Source organism: Saccoglossus kowalevskii, chromosome 22 (assembly GCF_978046115.1).
Source record: "Saccoglossus kowalevskii chromosome 22, keSacKowa6.1, whole genome shotgun sequence".
Taxonomy (NCBI): Eukaryota; Metazoa; Hemichordata; class Enteropneusta; family Harrimaniidae; genus Saccoglossus; species Saccoglossus kowalevskii.
Genome location: NC_140662.1, coordinates 17,363,113 through 17,388,013, shown reverse-complemented (window position 1 = coordinate 17,388,013; position 24,901 = coordinate 17,363,113). Strand labels below are relative to the sequence as shown.

The following is a 24,901-nucleotide window of genomic DNA, read 5'->3' as shown; positions in this document are numbered from 1 at the left end:
GATAAAACAATGCGTTAAAATTTCTGTTGTCATGAGATACATAATTCAAGACTTGGTCTTAAAAAAAATGGCCTGCAGCGACAATAAGTGTGTGAAATTTTTTTAACAAATTAAACTGTCAATAAAACAAAATATTATAAAACATATACATACTCTTTCCCCTTGAATACCAGGTGGTCCCTGGGGACCCGGTGGTCCCGGTCCTGGGCGTTTCCCAGGCGGCCCCTGCAAAAAAATAACAGTATTCATTAAAACAATATGGCTGCCAATGAGCCATTTTTAATCCAATCTTGTAAAAAAAAAACATACATGCATACTGGTAAAGGTTCAAAATTACCAGTAGCCCATTACCAAATTCTGTACTAGGGTTACTATTTACTGTTCATCAAGAAGGCATTATGTTCCATGAACACACCTGGTTTATTGAAATACAGACAACAGAAATCCAGTTTTGAAAAATTAAAAATCTCTAATTTTGGCCATCATTCGGCCATCTTGAATTGAATTATAAAACAAATGAATTCTGATGTGCATGTGAAGTAAAAATGTAGTCTGCCCAGACATTGTGTTAATGAATGGACAGGTGGACACAGAGGTGAACTAATAGTTTTTACATTCAAACAGATACATGTACTATAAATTCTGCACTTACAATGTTACCAGGACCACCACCAAGGAATCCACTTCCATATTCGTCATCCCCACTGCCTTCATAACCATATCCTGGCTGTGAGGACAAAAATTAGATTCAATATAAAATATAATAAAAAAAAACAATTGTCATCACATGCACATCAGTTACTGAAACAATTAAATCAGGATTAGAAAAGATTCTTTTCTTACATCAAATGCACGATTATGCAAAAATCTGTAAAAGATTCACATATGCAAATAAGAGTTCTAGTGATCACCTGTTAAAAGCAATAAATTACCATAACATCAATATTAAGGTGATGTCCGCAACGCATCAGGAATATAGATTAATATTATACCCATCTTTCATTCACTTGTTTTTAGTATGACATAGTTTGACACCCCCTCCTCCCCCAAATAAAAAAACACATGATATGCAACAGACATGATTACTTACTATTATAACCACCTTTCCAGGTGGGCCAGCGGGTCCAGGAGGGCCGGCTGGGCCAGCTACACCTGCAGGTCCTTGTAGTCCAGGTTCACCAGAAAAACCAGGCAGACCAGGAGACCCATTCGTACCAGGTTCACCCTAAATGTATAGACAAAATGTTTTATGACATAAGTAAACAGTATGGTTTCCCATTAACAAATTTTTGTATACATCATATATGTAAACTTCAACTTTGTTTTATTGTTAAACAAATAACCATTTCAAACAAGTATGGAAAATGTTTTAACTGCTTTGATGAGTATAAATTTACGTAAATGCATGTTGCTTTTCAAACGCTAATTTTCATTCAGAAAAATCAACAAATCACTTAATTTCAAAGTATTTTTGTATTCTAAAAATATTACAGTTTTAAACCAAATTTGTTGATTTTTGTTATCAAGTTTCAGTTTAGTGTGACATCCGAGGGTCATGCTTACTGTAGAATACTTTATTTTCGCTATTTTCGCTGAAGGGATTGATTTCGTGAAAATAAAATCCAGCGAATATACTTTTTTTCCTATATTTCACATTAAACTCATCAAAAGTCAGTGAAAATAAATTCCATACAAAACGCCCAAAAAGACTTTTCAGCGAAAATTTATTCCAGCGAAAATAAAGTATTCCACAGTAACAATTTTAATCTTACCTTATCGCCAGGGGGACCTTCCAAACCTGGAAAACCAGGTTCACCCTGAAATTAGAACATAATGATCAATTTTCAATTTGTCAGAATAATAGGCATCTAATAACTATGTTTGAAATGCACCTAGTGCTTTTCACCCAATCAGGAAGCTGGGAGGACTTTATATCCCCAGAAGTGTTTTAGTACATGGCATTGTTTTATATTCACTCATGATAGCAGATGAACCTAATCCACATCAATGTTGCATATCAATGTAACAATATATATTTTCTGATTGATCAAAAGTACATGTTAGTATATATATATATATATATATATACCACAATAGCAAAATATTTATTAAAAATACTTTTTTGTGGGTTAAATTTTGTTATCTTCTTTCGCATCTACCATGATTACTCTGATGGTTTTAGAAGTGTAATAATAAAATTAAGTTAATATAAACTCACCCTCTCTCCCTGAGGTCCTATTGGTCCTGTTAATCCTGGTGGACCCTCTGGACCAATTGCACCCTGGAAATATGCAATATTATTTTTATTTATTTCAAATGATCTTAACAATGAAAACAATTTAAAGTAGCAACTGGGTTAAAAATTGATCTGTGATTCAGACATTTTCTAATAGTTACTAAGCATGCTACTATAACAACCTATATATCATCTGAAAGCTTAGATATAGATTAATAAGGTAGTGCATATGCCGTACCGAGGGAAAAATTTGGCTACTAAGCTTTTCAAATATTTCAACTATTGACAACATTCTTTTTAACACTTTCAGCCAGGCACAAGTGAATTGTTTGTAACACAGACGATCAAGTTTCAGTTTCTGTTTATCTGTCCTTGTTTTCTAGCTACAGCCAAATAACTACATACATACTATAAACAAACGATTTCTGCTTAATATGCATGAATCTGGTCCCATAATCATGTCTGCACATTTCTTAAAGTTATCGAGATAACAAATTTAATCAAAATCCACTTACAACTTTTTTTAGAGTTTGCTTAAACTGGCGCACAAACACACCAAACTCATTACCATCTAAATAGGGTCTAAAAACATACCGTAGGTCCAGGTTCTCCAGGCTCCCCATTTAAACCATTCTGTCCAGGAATTCCAGGTGGACCAATCAAAAGATCTTGATCGTCAACAAATCCAGTTCCAGGTTCGCCCGGTCTGCCTGGTTGCCCCGGTTGACCAGGTAATCCGGCCTGTCCAGCTGGGCCTGGTGGGCCAGGCAAGCCAGGTGGACCTTGTACCCCTGATTGTCCAGGTAGTCCCTGTGGTCCTTCAGGACCTGCTGGTCCGGGTTTGCCCTTACCAATCTAAAGATAAATTAAAACTCAAAATTATACGATTACCAAGTGTGTTCTTCCTGAATGACTCATCAGAATGGGAGAATAATGAAAATATTGTGATTGATATTTTAGATATGCCTCTCAATAGATTAAAAGACGTAAACGAAATATTGTATGGTGATGTGAAATAAAGATAATATGACCTTGCACGTTCCATCTACATGTCAATAGAATTTATTTTAACCAATAGCATCACAGAAAGCAGTGGACACTTAAAAATGGTTGATATTGTCAGTACAAATGAGCAAGATTATCATCGTATTTGAAAACCAAGAACATGCACAATAGATGCTTTGCGAATAAGCAAGGACCACTAACCAATTGTTGACATTTTATTCTTGGGAATGTACATTTGTCATGCAATTTTGTAATCATCCTGCCTGACTTCTTTAATTTAAATCACAGCACTTGTATCTCATAAATCCTTACGACTATACATGTTGGATTTCACACAAAATGCAACAATCTTTAGATTTAATGAAGCTGGATACAAAAATGACACTTGCACATAGCATCAGATCATCAGATCATCAAATCAGACATACATTGGGTGCAATCTATATCTTTATAAATTATTGTATGATTTGAATATAGACTTACAATAAATCCTCCATCGTTACCAGATCCGGATCCTTCATAATCAGGTATTTCAAAACCAGTTCCTGGTGGACCAGGTGGTCCAGGAGGACCGACAATACTATCACCCTACACAGGGAACCCAAAAAAAACAACGATTGTCAGCTCACTATAAATTTAGATACAGCAGTTAGTAATCACAATCAATGACATATTCTAGAAGGGTGGTTAAAAGATAACATGTCTTACTTTTTCTCCCTTGGGTCCCATTGGTCCTTCCGGTCCTACTGGTCCAGGCAATCCTGTGCTGCCAGGAAGGCCCTACAAGACATAAACACAAATGAATAAATGAAATAGGAAGAAATACTACTCTGAACAAAAACGATTTTTAACAGAATATTATTGTTTTTTTTACACTTAAATAATCTCAGGAAGCTATCCAACTGCAAAACAACTTAACTGTAATTTGTAGAAATATTTTTAGATAAATCAAACAGTTTATACTCGCATGGGAATATACATGTATCAATGAATTGAAGTGACAATGATTAATACTGAAAAACATGTGTTTTTTGCTAGAATGTTATATTAGCAAATTCATAATAAGATGTTGCTATTTTTAAATCATGTATATATTCTCATGATGAGTTTGTGCTAAAGATTACGATAATTCATGCATTTAGTCAAATTTGTTAAAATAACACGTAGATATTTCAAAGTATTTTACAGTATTTGCTTTAGTTTTTATACATTTATCATTTCGTGAAAAAAGAATCATTTCAACATTCACAATATGTGGGTGTGAAATGCATCAAAGATGTACATGTATATATGCTCCAACACTGAGGGCACTGTTCAGAGCCTCAGGTATTGCACATTGCGAGTATTACATTTGATTCAAGCAATGTGTAAAGTGGCTAATTATGGAATAACATACGTCTGCTCCTGGAATTCCTGGGAATCCAATATCGCCCTGAAATAAAGAAAATAGAAAATTAATTTTGTAATTACACAAAATGATAAAACAATACGTGTTACAAGTATATTGCAATGCACAGTCCCATGCAGCTGTGAAAACCTGCATCTCGTATCTTTCATCATGCTTTATGCATTGGACAATAAATGGCATCACATTTTAGCAAGAAAACAAATATTGACATGGCAACACAAATTACCGGTATTACTATGAAGGTCATAATCATTGTCACTCATAAAACGATCAAAGCAAATTTTTTTTATGTGTCATATATAAAAACAATTCACACCATTTAAAGATAATATAGCTTCTAGTTATGTGCATAGCGAACATTTTTTTACATTGCCATTTTACTGCTTTAAGAATTACACATATGTGAAAAGCACATGATGACGCAGTACTCAGGTGACCTGATAGATGAAATGAGTCAGCCATTTTAACAAATCGAAGTGATATGCATCAACATCTAGTAATGATTACTCCCTCAATGGAGTTTGAAGACAACACAGTCTGCCAAATTTATTGTCCATGTGTACACGTGCCATCATGTACCATCTAAATATAACCCCCCCCTCCCCCAATAGGCCACCTTGAGTTACAAGCGACTTGAAGTGATTTGCATCGACAATCCATAACGATTAACCAACTTTTGAGAGCAAATCAGCCAACACTTGCCTAAGATCTAGTTCAAAATGTCAATACACTTGATTCTCGTGTATTTTTACAACAAAATTGCCAGCCAGCACCATCACAGCTCTGGACAAATGAACACACAACAAACACATAATCAACATGAATGTTCAGCTTGCCATTTAAGTTTGAAAAATGGGTTCAGCATGCAGGTAAAAACAGCAATAACAGAAGCTCTCAAGAAGAGACTTTCTAGTAAAACAAATACACATAAGTATACAGAGATAGCTTGCAAAATTTAGAAAAGTTTGTGATTGGGAATACTAAATAATATTGTGTCCTATCCATTTTCATTTTTAGACTTGTAGTAAAATGTTCAGAAAGAGGATCATATGTTGACTTAAATTACCTTCTCTCCAGGTGCACCAGGCATATTTATTACAATTCCATCTTCGTCACCACTATCAATAGTTTCACCTGGGAGCCCTGGGGGACCTGGTGGACCAGGTAAACCAACACCAGTCTCTCCCTACAAGAAGAAAAAATATGAAAACATTAACCAGTTTAATGAATAGAGGATAATATGAGGTTATTACGAGGATACCTTAAAGTATGCATTCAGACAGTACAGCAGGAGTATCAATCGGCGCGCAGCGGAGGTCGATGCGATGACATACTGTCGGAGTGCATACTTTGAGGTATCCTCGTAATAACCGTATTATTATACATCTTTTTTCCTTCCAAGGATACATCATGGGAATGCCGAAATCCAAAATGTTTAGAACAGAATCAGCAAACTTCTTTTTGTGGAGTCCAGTCAAACCTTGGTGGCAGCCACGTTTGTTTTTATTATTAGAGGACGCTTATGCAAGTAATCAATACATATTCGGAATTCGCTTTTCCTAATATGGTAGAATGAAAATACCCCATAAAATACCACAAAATTATGACACTCTGTAACTTATGGTGTTACGATGACAGATGTATAATAATAACATACACATTTGACTATAACTTTCTAATTTTTTCAACATATTGTTGGTATAAAATTGTTCTGCATTTTTTAAATCACTTTTAAAACACAAGAGCCTGAAGGAAACTGACAATTTGTTTTCATAGAAGAAATGGTGACAGATTACGATACATCAGTACTGTCAGAAAATACCAGGAATAAGTCTTATTCAGGGTTCTCCCGGGGCATTTTTCAGAGTAAGGGTTTCCGACTGTTTAATTTTGGATAGACAATAGTCTATTTAGTATAACAATAAACACAATAAAAGTAATTAACATATTGTACTGTTATTTTAATTAGTCAATATAATATTCATGAGTACCAGGATCTGAGACCTTTACAGATTATGAATAAACAAAGTGATACTCGTTACTCATGAAAGCAGTTCAGTTTGAATTGATGCAAGAAAAAAAATGTGGGCTATAGTAGTTTTGAGGATCATAATTTCTCAGCAAACTTTATTCCAAAATTTTCCCTGTTTTATGTATTATTTTTGACAATTTTTACCCAAATGGACATAATTTTTTATTGGCTACATGTTTAGATAAAAATTTCAGAAAAATTGTTAAATCATTTTTTGGGCTTAAAATCTGTGACTGGTGAAAAAAATTTACTTTGGCACCTGAAATGTAACAAGCAAATTTAATGTCAAGTTAACTGAGATTGCTGTAGAAAGTAGCAGGTACATGTACAAACCATTTATGATAGAATTAACAACACATTAATATTAACAATATATTCTGTGTATGGGGAGACCCTTGTTTCTAATATTTGGGGGGAGTATTAGGTCACTACAATCCCTGGTACAAAGTAACATTGGAAATAAAAGAACATTTGGCGAACAAAAAGAGTACAAATAAGGTGACAAATAGGAACAGATATGCCTACAAGGCAGATGCTATCTCTGAATCTATTTCATGTAAGACCCAAGGCTAAAAACCTTGAGACTTTAACCTAAAAGAATTTGCATTTTGTTTTCCTTACTTGATCTCCTTTCAGTCCAGGCAATCCATCAATTCCATCAAGTCCGGGAGCTCCAGGGGATCCTGGTGGTCCGGCAACACCTGGCAAACCTTGTAGACCTTCCGGTCCTGGCAAACCAGGGTCTCCAGGAGCACCTGAAAATAAGAAATTTAATGGAGTGACGTAAATAACGTAAATAATGAACATTTTTGTTTTGCTCAATGTAGTACTGTATCTTAATTTCAATATTTTTGATGTTTTAAGCATGCATATTCACTTTGTTTTAATTTTAACAAATTTGTCAAAGAAACCACGAGTTTTATTGTTATTTTACATGTTCATGTAGATTTAATTTAGCGGATTTTACTTTTCAGCGAAATTAAATCCAGTGAATAATTAATGCATTTACAGTATCCAATCAAGCAGCTCTCCCACAATCGATAAGATTTTGGCAGCTATCTGAGATATATAGAGGCAACAATGCTTGTTTTTGAGGGATTACTTAGAGCAAGGTCAAACTGAACTACTTCTAAGCAAACACAAACTTCTAACCAAACCTGGCAATACAGCAAAATTACCTAACAAGGCTTGCCAATCCACAAAAACACAGACTTTGAGGTTTTCTCAGAGTGGGGATTGTATATGCAGTTTAAGGTACATGGAGTTTACTGCAATTAAAACTTATCGCCAGATTTCCTTGATTTTAACTACCGGGTGTATGGCTTTTTATTTTGTTCCGCCGCTCTTAAAATCTGTGATATAAAAGCATTGTCGCCAAACTAATTTCCACATGCTAGTTCTGGTAGAGAAACAGTTTTGTCAGATCTCAAAATTTCATTTACCATGGCGACAAAATCATAATATAGTTATACAATGGATATACATGTTTACCCTAAATTATCATGAAACTAACGAATGCAGTAAAATTTGTATTAGAAGCTGCATCCCTAATAGAAGTCGCACCCATTCTTTTCTGAATAATTGAGAACCTAAAATTTATCATTTCTCATATGTGTTGATGCTCTAATAGAAGCCGCGGCTTCTAATACAGATTTTACAGTCATATTTATTTTTCATCACATAATGCTTTTAAATAAACATGAATTCCTATGAAAAAATGTTGCATGTTTGCAGACAACAAAATATTTTGTACTGGGTAGAAAAAAAAAATTCTAATTTTGTAATATTTTTACAACAAAAGATTGTGATAATTGCCTCCCTCTCATTTATTTCAGGTTGAACTGCTTATGACATAAAATTTGGTCAAATTTACCAGTAACCAGCTAGGCTCCAATTTTTTTAAATTTTTTGTCGCAGTTCATGCTTTAAGTGAATTTAACCCTTTGAATGTCACTGCTAATTTTTGGCACCACCTACAAAATGATTATGTATAGTCTGCTTATCCCACATAAAATGTTGATAAAATGTTGACAAAATATGAAAAATATTTGCACTGAATTTTGGACGGGAAAATTATTGAGACATTATTGAGAGAATGATAAGAAACTATATGCACGTGCTCTATAATTCACACAATTTTAGCAAAATTGACAGACACTAAAAAGTATATTAATTATAAATGCGCATATAAATGAACCAATACTGACGGTGTTATACTAACATGCATGTCACAAAAACTGTGCTGATTTCTTGTCAAGAAAATGTCAAAAATATCACCAAAACGTTCAAAAATATTCTTCAAATTTGAAGATGTCATCATAAAATGAACTAATCTAAACAGGACCAACCAAAGAAACTTAAGTATCAAAGCAATTGGGCTTGTGGTTTTCAAGTGGAAGTAAAATATAGCGTGGGAAAATGGACAATTAGTAATATCACCACGACAGCGGAGCTAAAAAAATAAATTCTAAATAAATCTACAGTTATTTTATGATTATAGAAATGAATACTGGTTAATGAAATTACATATTTTTAAATGGTCTTAAAAGTTAAAACATGGAGAGTTCCTAAAAAAAAAAAAAAAAAAGCCTGGGGCACTCCACACTGCTATTGTTCCCAACTCGTTAATCCAAAACACCGACTAGCTTTAGTTTCTAAAGATTACACAAAGGGGGCAGCCTTGCATTCAGTTAAATGTCAACTCGTACATAAAATGTAGGATAGCACATAGTGATGCCATAACAATTATTGGCGTACAGACCGAGTATTGCACACTTCAATGAGCAGAGAGATTTTAATCTTTTTACGTACAATACACAATAAACTGAAAACGGGGCATTAAAGGAAGCTGTACTTAACCATATCTAATCACTGGTCAAGCTGGTTTACATTACATACTCTCTTTGCCTGGGTCACACCAATAGAACTGAGCGCATGGTTACACATAGGAAGTGAAGAATACAATGCGTACTGCTACTTTGTAGCTTCACAACCAATGAGAATCGATCTTGGCCCTCAATGTAGGTAAATGTATCGAGCATGAACAAAGGCATCACTACTTATGTGTATTTGTTTTACAGTAAACTGTTTAATTTTCCATGCTAGGGAAATTCACAATGAGGATTTTATATTAAAAAACTTCACTCAAAAAAATCTCTCAGACACTGGTCGTGTTACATGTACCACAGTGAAATTGACTCAAAGGTTCATGAATGAAGTCAGATTCGCTAAAACAGCATGTAGTTATTTCAAGATGGAGATTGGTAGATCAACTTACCTTTTTCTCCCGGTAATGCAGGTAATGACACTCCTGGTAGTCCTGGTTCACCTGGTTAAAAAAGAACAATAGTAATGAATTTGGTAAACCAAAAGTAACAAATGATCATTCAAATCTTGTTACCATATTCCCATATCACCAGACTCTCTTGCCCAAATTTGTCAGCACTTTTTCCTTGTATTCTTTAATATTTCTGGAAATGAGCCCTAATTTTAAAGTCAACAGACAAAATTTGAGTAAATTTTCAGTTTTTACTCAGAATTGGCTATTTTTTGTCCCAGTCTTCTGAAGGAAAGTGCAGACTATAAACAAAAATATTTTGTGAATTTGTGATGAAAAGATGGTGGCGAAAAGGTTAATTACAATCAAAATTGAAATGTTTGGATAAAATATATACTAGCCTCCATGGATAGGTATAATGAATGGGGGGAAAATGGCATCAGTATGCAAAGCATTAAAGTACCGGGGGTAATACTATGGTAGTACTTCTCCCTAATTACTGTAAACTGTATCGTTACTTTATTCATAGTATAACGCCGACAGTCCATCACACAAGTTTACAAGTCTAGACTAAATTGACGCTTGAAATAAACATACACATTACTCATAGTTGTCAATTTCAATACACAGAGGCTCAGAGCATGGTACTGTATGATAGTTATAGTCTTTGAAATGTGTCAGTGTTATTCAATGGCAGTCAGCTTGTACATGTGTAGTGGATACTCTTTGAATGCAAAAAATCATCTTGGGTTATAAAATTCACAAAATTGAACTTGCATAATTTTTTTGTAAATAAAATAATGCAGCGTCTTTGCCGGATTTTGCCCTATTGTTAGCAATGCACATATTAATTAGAGAATTGAAGATATTATCACAAAATGAACAAATCTGAGAGAGGTCCACCTATATGTACAATATCAAAGCAATTAGATATGCGGTTTTTAACAAGAAGTCAAAAAAATTACTTTTTACCCCAAAATGACAAAAATATTCATCTAAATTAGAAAATTAAAGATATCATGACAAAGCAGAGCTAAAAATCAATAATTAAGACCTACAGTAAATGGAAAATTATGTTCACTGATATTTTGACCAACATTAACAATGAATTTGTGGTAGGGGATAAATGTAACATTCAAGGGGTTGTGATATTTAAATTATAGGCAAAAATCTATTTCTAAGATTTACAAAAGAATTTTACAAAAATTGTAGTCATTTTGCAAATCTCCACAGTCAAATCAAGAAGTAATTTAATACAGACACTTCTTGATTTATTGAGCTTTATTTCCTAAGACTATATCAGTGAAAAGGTCATTCAAATACTGTAAAATACTTTTTTGCTTGGAATTTATTTTTGCTGAATGAATGATTCTGTGAAAATAAAATTCAGCAAATATACCTTTTTTCCTATATTTTACATTAAACTTTTCAATAATCAGTGAAAATAAATTCCATACTAAACACCCAAAAAAAATTTTTCAGCGAAAATTAATTTCAGGTAAAATAAATTATTCTACAGTAGTGTATTCTGTCTATCAGTAGCAAATACATATGGGTTAAAGTTGTCTATGGTCAAAATAATCATACTGTAAAGGGGGTAATTATTCACTGGGTTTTAATTTAGCTTATTTCGCTGACTGGAAAAATGCGCTAAATTAAAACACAGTGAATATGTAAAATTTAGCATAGAACACATTATCTAAACTGAATATGCCTGAAATGGTAAATCAGTGAAATTTAAACCCAGTGAAAATTAGTCATTTTACAGTATTTTAATGATACAGCATAGAGTAATGCAAATTTTGAATTGTATGGTAGATAATAAGCTTTTAATAGAGCGAATACAGTATGCAGTAGCACAGATAAAACTGAATATTGAGAGCACTTTCATTACAATATTGTCAACTATCAAACAAGTAATTTTTGTTACCTTTTGGGCCAAGTGCTCCATCTTTTCCTGGTATTCCATCGTTTCCTGGTTCTCCTTTTGTTCCTGGGACACCCGGCAGACCTGGTATCCCTGGTGGCCCCGGAATCTGAATAGCAGGTGTAATACATTAAAACAAGGCTATACAGATTCAGGGTCAGTGAAGAAGACTCCACTGACCAATGTGTTGAAAAAGTGCGACACATTTGGTTTGTTTCAATGCTTGTCCCGCTCACTTCCTTTCCTCCAGAAAATATCAGACATTTACACATTTACTTCGTTCATCCGTCCCTCACTTGTGCATACAGTTCATTTTCCCCGCAAGGTAGACATTTTGTTCATTGCCATGCTTGTCCCGGTCACTTCCTTTCCCTCAGAAAATATCAGACATTTACATTTATCATGTTAGTCCCTCACTCATGCATACAGTTCATTTTCCCTGCAAGGTAGACATTTTGTTCGTTGCAAGGCTTGTCCTTTCCCCCAGAAAATATCAGACATTTACCCCATTGGTCCCCCACTCATGCATACACAGATCATTAATATACATTGTATGTGCAAATCACATATAAATAATACTAATGTGCACATATCCCTTGTGCGCAGTTCATTAATATATGCGCAGTTCATTAATATATGCGCAGTTCATTAATATATGCGCAGTTCATTAATATATGCGCAGTTCATTAATATATGCGTAGTTCATTAATATATGCGCAGTTCATTAATATATGCGTAGTTCACTCATGTACGTGCAGATAATTAATGGCTGCATGAATATTAATCAGAAGCTTAGATAAATCAATGTTCAGATAAATAAGCTAAGTTTGTAAGTGCATATACATTAGAGACAAACCATTATGCACTTGAAAATACTTGACCCAAGTATTATCTACAGCTTCATCTATATCTAATCACGTTATATTGACAGAGTGTAATATTTTTCACCTTGACACACTAACAAATCTTTGAGTAAACCTTGCATCTAGCGACGCAGACATGCTGGTTAGGCAACAAACGAACGGCACCACAGGTCGAAAAGTTACTTTTCTCAACATCATTAACAGATTGTCGTCAATCTCGTTTACAGGAAAAGAGACAATTTACACAAACAAAGATTAAAGGTCATAGTTTGAGGAAGCCGACAAGAGGTTGTATAAACAAAGAACAACTGTTGAAAAATGAATCATTTAGCTAACAGAATCGTAGCACATGTGCAGGATTCTAGTGTTAATACAAATGTGCAATTAGTTAGCATTGTAAAAAATATCTGGGAAAACAGAGAAAAAATACTTTTTTTTACAATTCTCAACATTTTGATCAAAGTTATTTATTGACAATAACTTGTACAACCACAAACGGTCAATTTCTTGGTAGTTTTTGAAATCAGCATTGCAGATTTATTTCATCCCAGTTTGGTTGGATAAATGATAAACAGATTGAGCTTAGAAAGATACAGTTATGTGAAGGGTATCTGCAACTCTTTGTGACCACAATTTGAGAGCCCTAAGGAAAGTACACTACTATTGCCAAAATGTGTTCCTCATTCACTTCTAAGTATCCTACCATGTACGCTAAACTCATAATCTGTCTAATGCTACATATAAACTCCTAATAGTACAACTAAATACGAATTGAGAATGATTTGAAACTTTGAATTAAAATTGCAAAAAAACCTCCCCAAATACCTAGATATAAACCTGTAAAGACATTTCTCATTCATTGGGGGGGAGGGGTAATTATAAATCAATTTGTATACAATATCAAATATCCAAGCATTATCCCATTACTGTGGTGGATGTTTACATTATGCATTCAAGTTCAGTTATAAATAAAATTGAGGGATTTGTAAAAGGGGATTGCAGAACAAGCATAACAAATTAATTGAAAAAAAAAGTATGCTTATGGAGGTAAAAAAGAACTTTCACCTCCATGGTATGATATAAAACTCTGGGTTACCGTGCTCCAGAGTCTGAATGATGCTTTTCAATAGATGTGGTTTTATCACTGAATCTGTCTTATAGGAATGCAAAGCATTAAAGCTAATAGAAATCAAATGTTACACACCAAACGTTAGAGTACACATACACGTATGTTGTACTCTCAAGTTTAAGGCCACCGCAATCCAACCACTATTACTTGGGGGTTATTAATCAACCACGCTCAATCGAGTTCACTGAATATGTGAAAAGCATCAACTGACAGAACAACGGTGCGAAACACCAACAAAGCTGACCTATCTCGTATACCACACTGAGAGACAGAGACAGACCAGCATAATCAAAACTTACCGGTTTTAATCCCGGATAGGTGGTGCCAGGAATGTCAATGACATCACCATCGCCATCACCGCTACCGGATATCTGTAGAAGAGCATCGTGACATTGCATTAACACAAGTAGGATAATTGCAGTTAACATTGCCATGCGGCAAAGGACAGAGATACAAGAGGTACACCTTTAAATAGAAGTAGCACAAAGTACAGTGCTGATTGACCTCATGCATTAAAAGTACCCATGCATTCAAACACATTTAGGGGCCATCTCAAAATGTTGCACTTTTTATCCTTTCATAAATAAACTTTATACAAGTGATGTCAATTCTTTAGAATACACACTCACTGCTCAACAAAAAATATCAATACCTGCAAAACCTGCACTATAATTGTTGTTGCTAACATCTTGACGCAATACTTTGCCCGTCTTAAGGATTTTGTCTACAATATTATTTTTGGGCCAAATATCAGCATTTTGACAAAAAAATATGAAATTTATTTTGGGAAAGTGAACAAGAATTGACTTTTGGGCTCAAATAGTTTAACATTGTTAACCTTCTCTCCACCAGTTATCTCTTTTCATCACAAATTCACAAAATAGTCCTGTTTATAGTCTGCACTTTTCTTATGAAAATTGGGACAAAAATAGCCAAATTAAAATAAAATTGAAAATTGACTGAATTAGGGTTCATTTCCAGAAATATTGCACATGAACACAGAATACATGTACAAGATAAAAGACCAGAAACACTTGGGCGCGAAAATCTGGTGGTTAAAAGGTAAACTATTTTGTTTGGCCTGGCAATAATTTAACCAGTGTTGAAATGTTATTTTTTATAAATAACATTCGGCAAAAAAACAGATCAAGAGACAAAATAATGAAACGGCAAGTACCGGTAGAGAAATTTTAAGTTGCAACAACATTTTGAGATGGTCCCTGATAATTCAAATAAGGACATTTGCCTCAATGTATGGCAAGACTCTGCCGAAGTTCATTGAATTCATAACAAAATGTGCTTGTATTCAAAACACCACGGTTCACAACCATTAATCGCCTGTCAAATTTGGGAAATGCTCTTATAAAGAAATAAATACACGAAGCTCTAGCGGGTAATTAAAGTGTATGACGAGGACTGCAACAAGAGGTACTTCCGATCTTCTTTAGAATGCCACAGATTTGTTAACACAGTGGGGTACATGTTTAACTAAGGGCATATTTTATTTTACTCTTTTATAGCCAAAAGTTCTTCAGTACAAAAACTAAGTAGGGGTCATTTGATTGTACTGATTATCCTTATAATGGCAGGTTTGTCTATTTTATTTTTTGCAGTATAAATAAGTAACTGGCCCAGTGCGGTTAACTCTCGCATGATGATAATGGTGATGATGAAAGTGGCGTTGGATGTCATTGCCATGGAAATGGGAATTGAAAATGATGTAACTTAATAAAATCAATGAGACAAACTGAAAATGTAAGTTCTGTAAATGTCAAAACGAAAAAAAAAAAGCTGACAGGCAGTTTAAAAATAAAACACAGAATTTTGACAAGGGAGGTCATTTGTGCCATGCAGACTGAATCCCATATAAATGTTGATGTTGGTAAGTAAACAATGGTACTGCATTATAATATATGTACATATATGTGCAATACATAATATGCAGGATTGCACATGGATTTTATTTTATGTGCATTAAATACTGGGGAAGAGCCCCAACTTTGTAACTTAATTGTTATGTAATTGTCTTTGTAATTTTAGTCTTAAATAATAATCATGCATACAAGCATTGTTACAATTTACAGCCAGTTAATGCACAAATAAATGCAGAATAAATAAATGTATAAATAAGCATGCAGAAATTAAAATAAAATAAAATTAAATTAAATTAAATTGCTGAAGTATGAAGTGAAAATGAAAGTTGAGGGATTACCGGCACCCGCGTTGGAGAAACATGAGTGATACGAGGTAAAGCCGTGGTTAGGATTGTTTCAGTGTTGGTTTCCTTGGTGACGGAATCATCCTCGTCCCCATCACCTGAACCTGACTGCAGTGAGAGAGAGAATGCAGTGGAAGGGGAAGCAAAGGTTAAAGGTTAGTGTTTGACCTGTGACCTTTAAACTTTTTTGCTGCAAGAGAATAAGTTGGAGTGAAATGCAGTAATAAAGTTAGTGCTGAAGCAGTTTTTAAAAACAAAAACTTTTGCTCAATTGGACTTCTAAAATTCTTAGCACGCAAAAGCTTTTAATTTATGCGAGTCCTGACCAGGAACATGATTTTTTTTTTTTATGAATTGAAACACAAAATGTCCAATTTAGTGTAAAAGCCATGGTTGCATTACAGATTTGAACAAGACAACCATACTGTCACAGCATTATTCTGGAAATTTGCAAGCACAATTAGACAAGTACAACAAAGTTGTGTCATTTGCATACCCTTAAAGATGGGCATTGTGATTCCAGTGGTAAAAAAGCTCTACTTTGAATAGTAGTAAGTAAGACTGATGAGATTTTATATTTTGTTGTTGAAAGTGTCTAAAATGGCTTGTCCTTTGTAATCCTCTCTTTTGTATGTCTGAGCTAAATATTTTATCAGAGAAAATTCCCAATTCAACAATTTTTTTTATTTATTTAGATAAATTGTTTTTCAAAATTTGTACTGATAATAGTTTCTGAGCAAATGTCGCCAATAAAAATTGAGATATGCAGAAATACATTACTAGTACTATCAGTATGGGACCAATGTAAAACCAATAACGAAATGGTAAATTTGATATTTCCTTCCAAAAACATTAGACTTTTTTATGTAAGTAAACCATTAAGGGTTACTTATACAATAATTGAATGTCTGGAATAATCCCAGTAAATGCATCACTGATGGACTATCATTTCCACCTCAACTGACCCCACATATATATTTTCACAATGTTCACATAATAATCATGTTTTACTTACCACAACTTCATCTCCAAGTTGTTCATTTTCACAGTATGTCTCAGCAACCTCTGGATTTGGAACTATTTTCAGATCTTGGATTCCACCCTGAAATCATGTCATTTGAAAAAATAAACATTGTACTAGTCACATAATATTGCACTTCAGATGTGCATTATTGCACTTCAGATCTGCATTATTGTACTTCAGTCACATAATATTGCACTTCAGATGTGCATTATTGTACTTCAGTCATATAATATTGCACTTCAGATGTGCATTATTGTACTTCAGTCATATAATATTGCACTTCAGATCTGCATTATTGTACTCCAGTCACATAATATTGCACTTCAGATGTGCATTATTGTAGTTCAGATGTGCATTATTGTACTTCAGTCACATAATATTGCACTTCAGATGTGCATTATTGTACTTCAGTCATATAATATTGCACTTCAGATCTGCATTATTGTAGTTCATATTTGCATTATTGTACTTCAGTCACATAATATTGCACTTTAGATGTGCATTATTGCACTTCAGATCTGCATTATTGTACTTCAGTCATATAATATTGCACTTCAGATGTGCATTATTGTAGTTCAGATGTGCATTATTTACTTCAGTCACATAATATTGCACTTCAGATTTGCATTATTGTACTTCAGTCATATAATATTGCACATCAGATGTGCATTATTGTAGTTCATATTTGCATTATTGTACTTCAGTCATATAATAATGCACATCGGATGTGCATTATTGTAGATGAAAGTTGTAAAAAAAAAAAAAACTTACCACAAAATTGTTCTGCTCTAGATTACCCCCTGCTTGTCCAATAAAAATAGCGACATTATTGTCAAATTTCAAATCATTGAAAGTTCTAGAAATCTTCACAGAGTCCCAATATTCACAATCAAAATACAATGTCACGGTGTTGTCTTCTACAGCTATAGTAAACCGCATCCATTTTTTGTGAAAACTCGGCACAATAAATGAAGCTACTTCCTGTGTACTTGAACTCTCCCGATCGTCTGTGTACAGTAGCGAAATTTTTGTCTGTGAGTTGCCAGCATTGGAAATATTCACACCCAACTGTATTATGGACAGAAATGTATTTGTAACAGAAAACAACAGTCCACCATCTTCACTGCCCAATCGCACTGTAGCCAGAATGGCAAAATCTCTAAAAAAGAATTCTGGGAAAAATGTATGGACTGCTCTTCCCATGTTTATTGCTTCCCCGTTAAAATGAAACGCTGGAAAATCAAACATTCCTTTTGTGAACGTAATTGCTCCAGGAAGAGGATATCCTATAACTTGTAATAGATCTATTGTGTCCATTTCCATTCCTGTTGAGGAAAACAGAAAATAAATTGTAATTTCAAATAAAATTTACTTTACTGGAAGGTTAATACAGTTAAGGCCTTAGAAGGTTAATACAGTTAATGCCAGCGAAGGTAAATACAGTTAAGGCCGTAGAAGGTTAATAGTTAATGCCAGCGAAGGTAAATACAGTTAATGCCAGCGAAGGTTAATACAGTTCTAGTAAACGTGTGATCCTTTTGAATCTACAGTAAAATATGACCCATATTCAACTCTTCAAATACAAAAATATACTATTTATTTATTATCACTATGCATGATAAAAACATGCGCTTACAATCATTTAAGACCATTAATCGACAACTGTAAATTTGGTGTACTTTTTCTAGCTGGCATTACCAAGGTTAACTGACAAGTACTGTAAAATAATTTATTTTCGCTGCAGGAAAGATTTAGTGAAAATAAAATCTAGCGAATATACTTTTTTTCCTATATTTCACATTCAACTCGTCAGAAATTAGGAAACATAAATTCCATACAAAACAGCCATATAGACTTTTCAGCAAAAATTAATTCCAGCTAAAATAAAGTATTTTACAGTAATGAAACAATGACATTAATAATTATATTTTTTCATTAAATAGTCAGTATTTGGTATACTCAGTACATGTATGTATAACTTTTAGATAAATGTTCACAAATTTCACCAGTCAGGGGTCAAGAATATTTAAGCAGACAATTTCAAACAGCAGGCCCTGTAGGCCATTCTCAGCTGCAACTATTCCTTCACCAATGAATAGCTAGAAGTATAATTTCAAACTATAAATGCAAAAATAGTCACAGTAAATGTAAATTGAACATCAGGAAATCATACTGATATTATGTAATAGTATGTTACAGTACAGTACAGTACAGTACCAACACAAATCAGACGAATTTTGTGATTTTTAATTTCTCCAATTTCTGAAGTGACTAAACAAGTTTGAGTTTTGCTACAAAAACCAATTTAGTATTAGCCACTGTGGCTAAAAACTATCTTATCCTCAGTGGAAGCTCAGCAATCAGTTCTATTTCATAGCAGCAAACACTACCAATATAACAATTTATATGCCATTCTAATAAATTGCGCCCTCTACAGACAAAATCATGTAGATGGCTGAAAGCAGCCTCAAACCCAATATAAGCACGAGTCGTTGTGGTGGTAGTGCTGTCATTAAAACAGTATTTTATCAATTATATTAAGACAACAATCTGTTTCTAGTGAAAACAACGTCATTGTTATGTTGAACAATTATGCCAATATATTCTGGTCAAGTCATTATAAAAGTACATGGCACTGGTGGACTAATCAGCGATGCAAAACTATCAGAAAAACATTAATTGTTATCTTTGGTTTAAAATTTTAAGTAGTACATAAAAGCGTTTGTGTTCATTGAAATATGCATCAAGATCAATGCACCAAGTATTTGCTCTTTTAGAAGCACATGCAAACCTAAATTGCCTGTATTGTACACTAAACCATTAACTGACCTTTGTTTATTAGCGGTATATTATAAAACACAGATGCTGCTATTATAGCAAACATGATAACATGCTACAGAAGTCGCACAGTAAGCAATATTCTTGAGATAAACTGTATTTTACATATGTATTACAAAATTTATTACATCGCATGGAACCAACATTTAATATGACACAGTGTATTAAGCACGTGAACACTTACTCGCATACAATTTGTTAAAGTCATTTAATAATATATCTAAGTGGGTATTAACTTATCCAATGTATTTCAAAGTGAGAAAATTTCTTCGTTATCAAACATTCTTTATGTTTAACAATTTATCTTTCTCAGGACCCACTCAAGGGAATCCATTTCAACGTTCGCTTCACGCTGACAGATACCTCCTTTCAAAGTACGGTCACTTTGTATAGTTCTTAACAATGCCACACACAACCTATCAACTGTCACCGGACCGTTTTAAGATAAGCCAGAACCCCAGCAAGAGAACTGATACTGTGTCCGTTTCTGGTCAATTTGACTCGTGAGGGCCCTCAGCGATGGTTGATAATGACCAACTTCCGATGCCCAATTCAGGCCCGCAACTAGGGCATGATACATTCAACAAACCATGCCAGCATTTCTAAAAACGTCAGGAAGCAAAACAGACCAATAAGAAACCATTTGTTAACTATCATTCACTATAACATTGTCAGTATCCCCCATGTGTTGCTATCCATACTATAAGTAACGCATGGATACTGTTTTGTAATTGTAACATTGTAAGAAAGCATAGAGAACCCCCTACCATTCTCTGTACCTAATTAAGTTTTTGCAATGAGATCAAATTGGTATGAGAATAAGGAATACTAATATTACATTTTCAGTTTACATGTTATCAAACCAGCTTCAGCATAGAAATTCTTTATTGTACAACTCCAGAATAAAGTAATCTGTTATTAATGTACATACAGTGAGGGACAAGAATAAATAAAAATACAATTCATACAAGTTTAATATCGTATCCACTCGTTACAACAGCGGAAAATAAAAATCTTCTGTAAAATACTTTATTTTAGCTGGAATTAATTTTCGCTGAGAGACTTTTGGGTGGAATTTTTTCCACTGATTTTTGATGAGTTGAATGTAAAATTTAAGAAAAACAGTATATCTGCTGGATTTTATTTTCACTGAATCATTCGTTCAGCAAAAATAAAGTATTTTACAGTAATCAAAAAAGTTCCCATCATGCTCTTGAGCAGCTATGATTATCAAGATTAATTTAAAATAATTGAGTTTCTCTTGATGCTCTTTGATATTACGTATATTCTGTGTCCTTAGCTCTTAGTTCAAGCCATGCTTGCAGAATTCCAAACATAGTGGCTTCAAAAATAACTTTCATTTAATGAGAGAATAAACCATCAATAAAAGCACAAACCATAACTAAAGTTTCTCGTAAAACACCCATACTATAAACATGAGGCAACACGCAAGAAAAACAAAAGTTTAGGCAGAAGCCACCACTAGGTGGTCACAAAGACAACACTGAAGTAAATAAATTTCTAAAACTCAATACGAAATAATAGCATTTACTGCTATATAAACCAGTTTAAAAAGTCAGTATATCACCATTTTGTAACTAATTTGACAAATACTAACATTAAGGTTGCTTAATACAGTTTCCCAAACATGGTGGGTTCAAAGTGGTCATGGAGGGTTTTTTGTGCAAGAACATGTTCTGTATTGCCCATTACTGAAGTTGTCACATCTTTACAAATAGTTACATACAATTGTTTATTTTTTCCAAAATGTAGTTTCAGATGCATTGTTTCATTAACCCAAGTTTAAAAAAAAAATCAAAAGATTGGGCTGTGTTTAACAACCCCCATAGTAATGGTACCCTCATTTTCTCCCCCACCTTGTAATAGTAATATCTATTCACAAAATATAGAAAAATTCTATAGACTTGTGTAAAACTGTATAGAGCCACCTTAATATTGTTAATTGATAGAGACAGGTGGGTGCTGAGAACAAACTATTTCTGCTCCTGACATCAACATACCATTAAATGACTACATGGAATAACTCCACACTCTCCTGCATATTTTCCAGAATTCTCAACTTATTTGATACATTCACTGAACATAATGACATAATATTTTTGTTGGTTGATACATATACTAGTTGAGACCATATTGCATCTTGGTGGGTTATCGAAAAGTACTAAGAATATGCCTCATTTTCCATAGAAATTTTCTGCTACTAGTAATTATAAGGCATTGTGATTGGTGAAGTTTTTAAGTATCATTCGAAATTCATATAACATTTAATAGAGATAAATAAAATATTCACAGATTTCTGAATTGTAATAAAGTTCTGCTTGGAATTAATTTTTGCTATTTTTACTGAAAGAATGATTCATTGAAAATAAAGTTCAGCAAATATACCTTTTTTTCTATATTTTAAATTCGAGTTGCCAAAAATCAGTGAAAATCAATTCCATACAAAACATCTAAACAGTCTTTTCAGTGAAAATTAATTCCAGCTAAAATAAAGTATTTTACAGTAGTTAGTTTATGCCAACTTAAAATAAAGTACCATACTTGCTCTAATAGTAAAACAGTTGTATTTATTGTAGATTAAATTATTGACAGACTTATTACCATCCTTTTACCTACGTTTATGTAAACACATATTTGTACTCTATTAATAAAGAAAATACAGTACTTAATATGTCAACCCTATTTCAGGTCAAAATAAAGTAAATTTGCTCTAGCTGAAGTGAATGTGAAAGACTTTATTCTATCCTGAATTCATTGAAATTTTAACTATCTATACATTTCAGATATTTACGTAATCACATGCGCTAATGATAAAGTAGATACTGTACGGCACTAAATATATCAATCTTATTTCAAACTAAAATAAAGAGTGCACAAGAACAGAGCCTAAGAATCTAGCATAAAATACAACCAGAAATGAATCGAATCTTTTCTAGGAAGATCCATGAATAATGAAAATCATTAAAATACACACACGCACAAATAACTCACGACCAAGCAAGCTAATGGCCACCCCTTGCCTGCTCCTGTTCAGTTACTGGTATTAATCAAAGGCTATCAACAAAATGGCCATTAAGACCTACATCGTTGAATTTATTACCAATGGATCATCCTTTGAAATAGCAGAATGCATCAGAAGAGGAAAAAGTCATTAGCTGGGCAATTAAGCCAATCATTTATGTAATAGACAACACTCGGCCATCACATTCACAAACATCTGCGCTTTTTATTGCTCACCCTGGTCAAAATTTGCTTAGTGATTACCATTTCTTCTGGGTTTTATTTTTGTGTGTTCATGTGTGTTACCTAACCTTCGGTGTCATTTCCTTTTTGACCACAGAGATTGTAAAGCAGATCACGATGGAGAGTGAAGAGAAACAGCATAAAGTCATCAAGAAGGCATATCAAACAGGCAACTGTCTAGACTGTGTTGCCCACACATTCAGCCATAATGGTTTTTGAATTCTCTAGCTTGCTGCCTCTTGGTGGCGCTAAACAATATAGCTCGTCAGCTAAAAATTGTATGTAAATAAAATATTGTATTACTGGTAGCTGACTACCTATACTACATTTTGTACTATTAACTTCCAAATGTAAGCAATGTGAAAGGCTACAAGAGTCGACTTTAGGGGGTTAAAAACACCAGCTCCCTCCGAAAATGTGCACAAAATATATAGTGTAAAATACTGTGGAATACTTTATTTTAGCTGGATTTAATTTTCGCTGAAAAGGTATTTTGGGTGTTTTGTCTGGAATACATTTTCACTGATTTTTGATGAGTTTAATGTGAAATACAGGAAAAAAGTATATTCGGTCGATTTTATTTTCACGGAATCATCCCTTTAGCGAAAATAAATTCCAAGCGAAAATAAAGTATTCTACAGTACTTTACTTTAGCTGGATTTAATTTTCGCTGAAAAAGTATTTTGGGTGTTTTGTCTGGAATACATTTTCACTGATTTTTGATGAGTTGAATATGAAATATTGGAAAAAAAGATTTAATATTTCACTGAATCATCCCTACAGGGAAAATAACGAAAATTAATTCGAGGCGAAAATAAAGTATTTTACAGTACTATTCATTTCAAAAGTATTTTATACGTTAATGTTGTTTTTTTAATTTAATTTCAGGTAAAACTGAAATAAAGACTGAAAGACATTGGGGGGGGGTATCTAATACTGATAGTCACAATGAAATGTACGAGTAAACACACATAAAGTGCAGGATTTTTTGTACTCTTACGACAGAAATGTCAAGTACTTGATAGACATATGAACTGACAAGTAACCTGACTATAAACAGTTTTTGTAATGCTCTTGACTGCACAGTAATCATGCCATCTAACATTTAGTGATCTTGACCTTCAGTGATTCTAGTGGCGTTCACGTTAGAGATCTCGGCACGTGCTGAGACTCGGGCCGAGTCGACACGTGCCGAAACTCAGGGCCGAGTCGACACGTGCCGAAAATTGTGTGTAAACGGTCGGGACCGAGTCGGCACGTGCCGAAAAGAACTCTATCTCGGTCCCGATGGATGCTTGGGACCGAAACTCGGCACGTGCCGAGATTTACTGCCTGAATGCTCGGCACGAGCCAAAATCACGCCCTCGGTGGTAAATTTAAGAAAAACATAAGTTGATTGATACTCGCATGAAATGACGACAGGAAATTCGGATATACTAGTAGATGGTCGGATGCTGTAGTAATGAATGCAAACCGTCATCAGCGACGCATATTTATGTGCTGCTACAACCTCTATTTTCTTGCACATTTTACATTGACGTGAAAAAAATAATTGTGTTTCGAATCTTCTTTGCCGTTCATGTGCACGATGGCTCGTAATAAACACCATTGCAACAAATGGATATAATTTCACTATAACAGTTATTATTATCATCATATGCATATCGTTTGGGCCAACAG

At 33.9% G+C, this 24,901-nt stretch overlaps 1 protein-coding gene across 2 annotated transcripts in view; it reads right to left on the bottom strand.

Moving 5' to 3' along the window:
- Positions 1 to 24,901, bottom strand: part of LOC100371216 (uncharacterized) — an 86,042-nt gene that overhangs the window by 17,463 nt on the left and 43,678 nt on the right. For both annotated transcript variants that reach the window (XM_085496057.1, XM_085496058.1), the window contains exons 3-18: positions 17,891 to 18,444; positions 17,111 to 17,197; positions 14,177 to 14,248; positions 11,889 to 11,994; positions 9,959 to 10,009; positions 7,303 to 7,436; positions 5,716 to 5,835; positions 4,638 to 4,673; positions 3,950 to 4,021; positions 3,725 to 3,829; positions 2,831 to 3,091; positions 2,219 to 2,281; positions 1,773 to 1,817; positions 1,091 to 1,225; positions 653 to 727; positions 154 to 225 (exon numbers count right to left, since the gene is read on the bottom strand). In XM_085496057.1, coding sequence (XP_085352183.1) covers positions 154 to 225; positions 653 to 727; positions 1,091 to 1,225; positions 1,773 to 1,817; positions 2,219 to 2,281; positions 2,831 to 3,091; positions 3,725 to 3,829; positions 3,950 to 4,021; positions 4,638 to 4,673; positions 5,716 to 5,835; positions 7,303 to 7,436; positions 9,959 to 10,009; positions 11,889 to 11,994; positions 14,177 to 14,248; positions 17,111 to 17,197; positions 17,891 to 18,444 — 1,988 coding nt within the window. The remainder of the gene's footprint in view (positions 1 to 153; positions 226 to 652; positions 728 to 1,090; positions 1,226 to 1,772; positions 1,818 to 2,218; positions 2,282 to 2,830; positions 3,092 to 3,724; positions 3,830 to 3,949; positions 4,022 to 4,637; positions 4,674 to 5,715; positions 5,836 to 7,302; positions 7,437 to 9,958; positions 10,010 to 11,888; positions 11,995 to 14,176; positions 14,249 to 17,110; positions 17,198 to 17,890; positions 18,445 to 24,901) is intronic.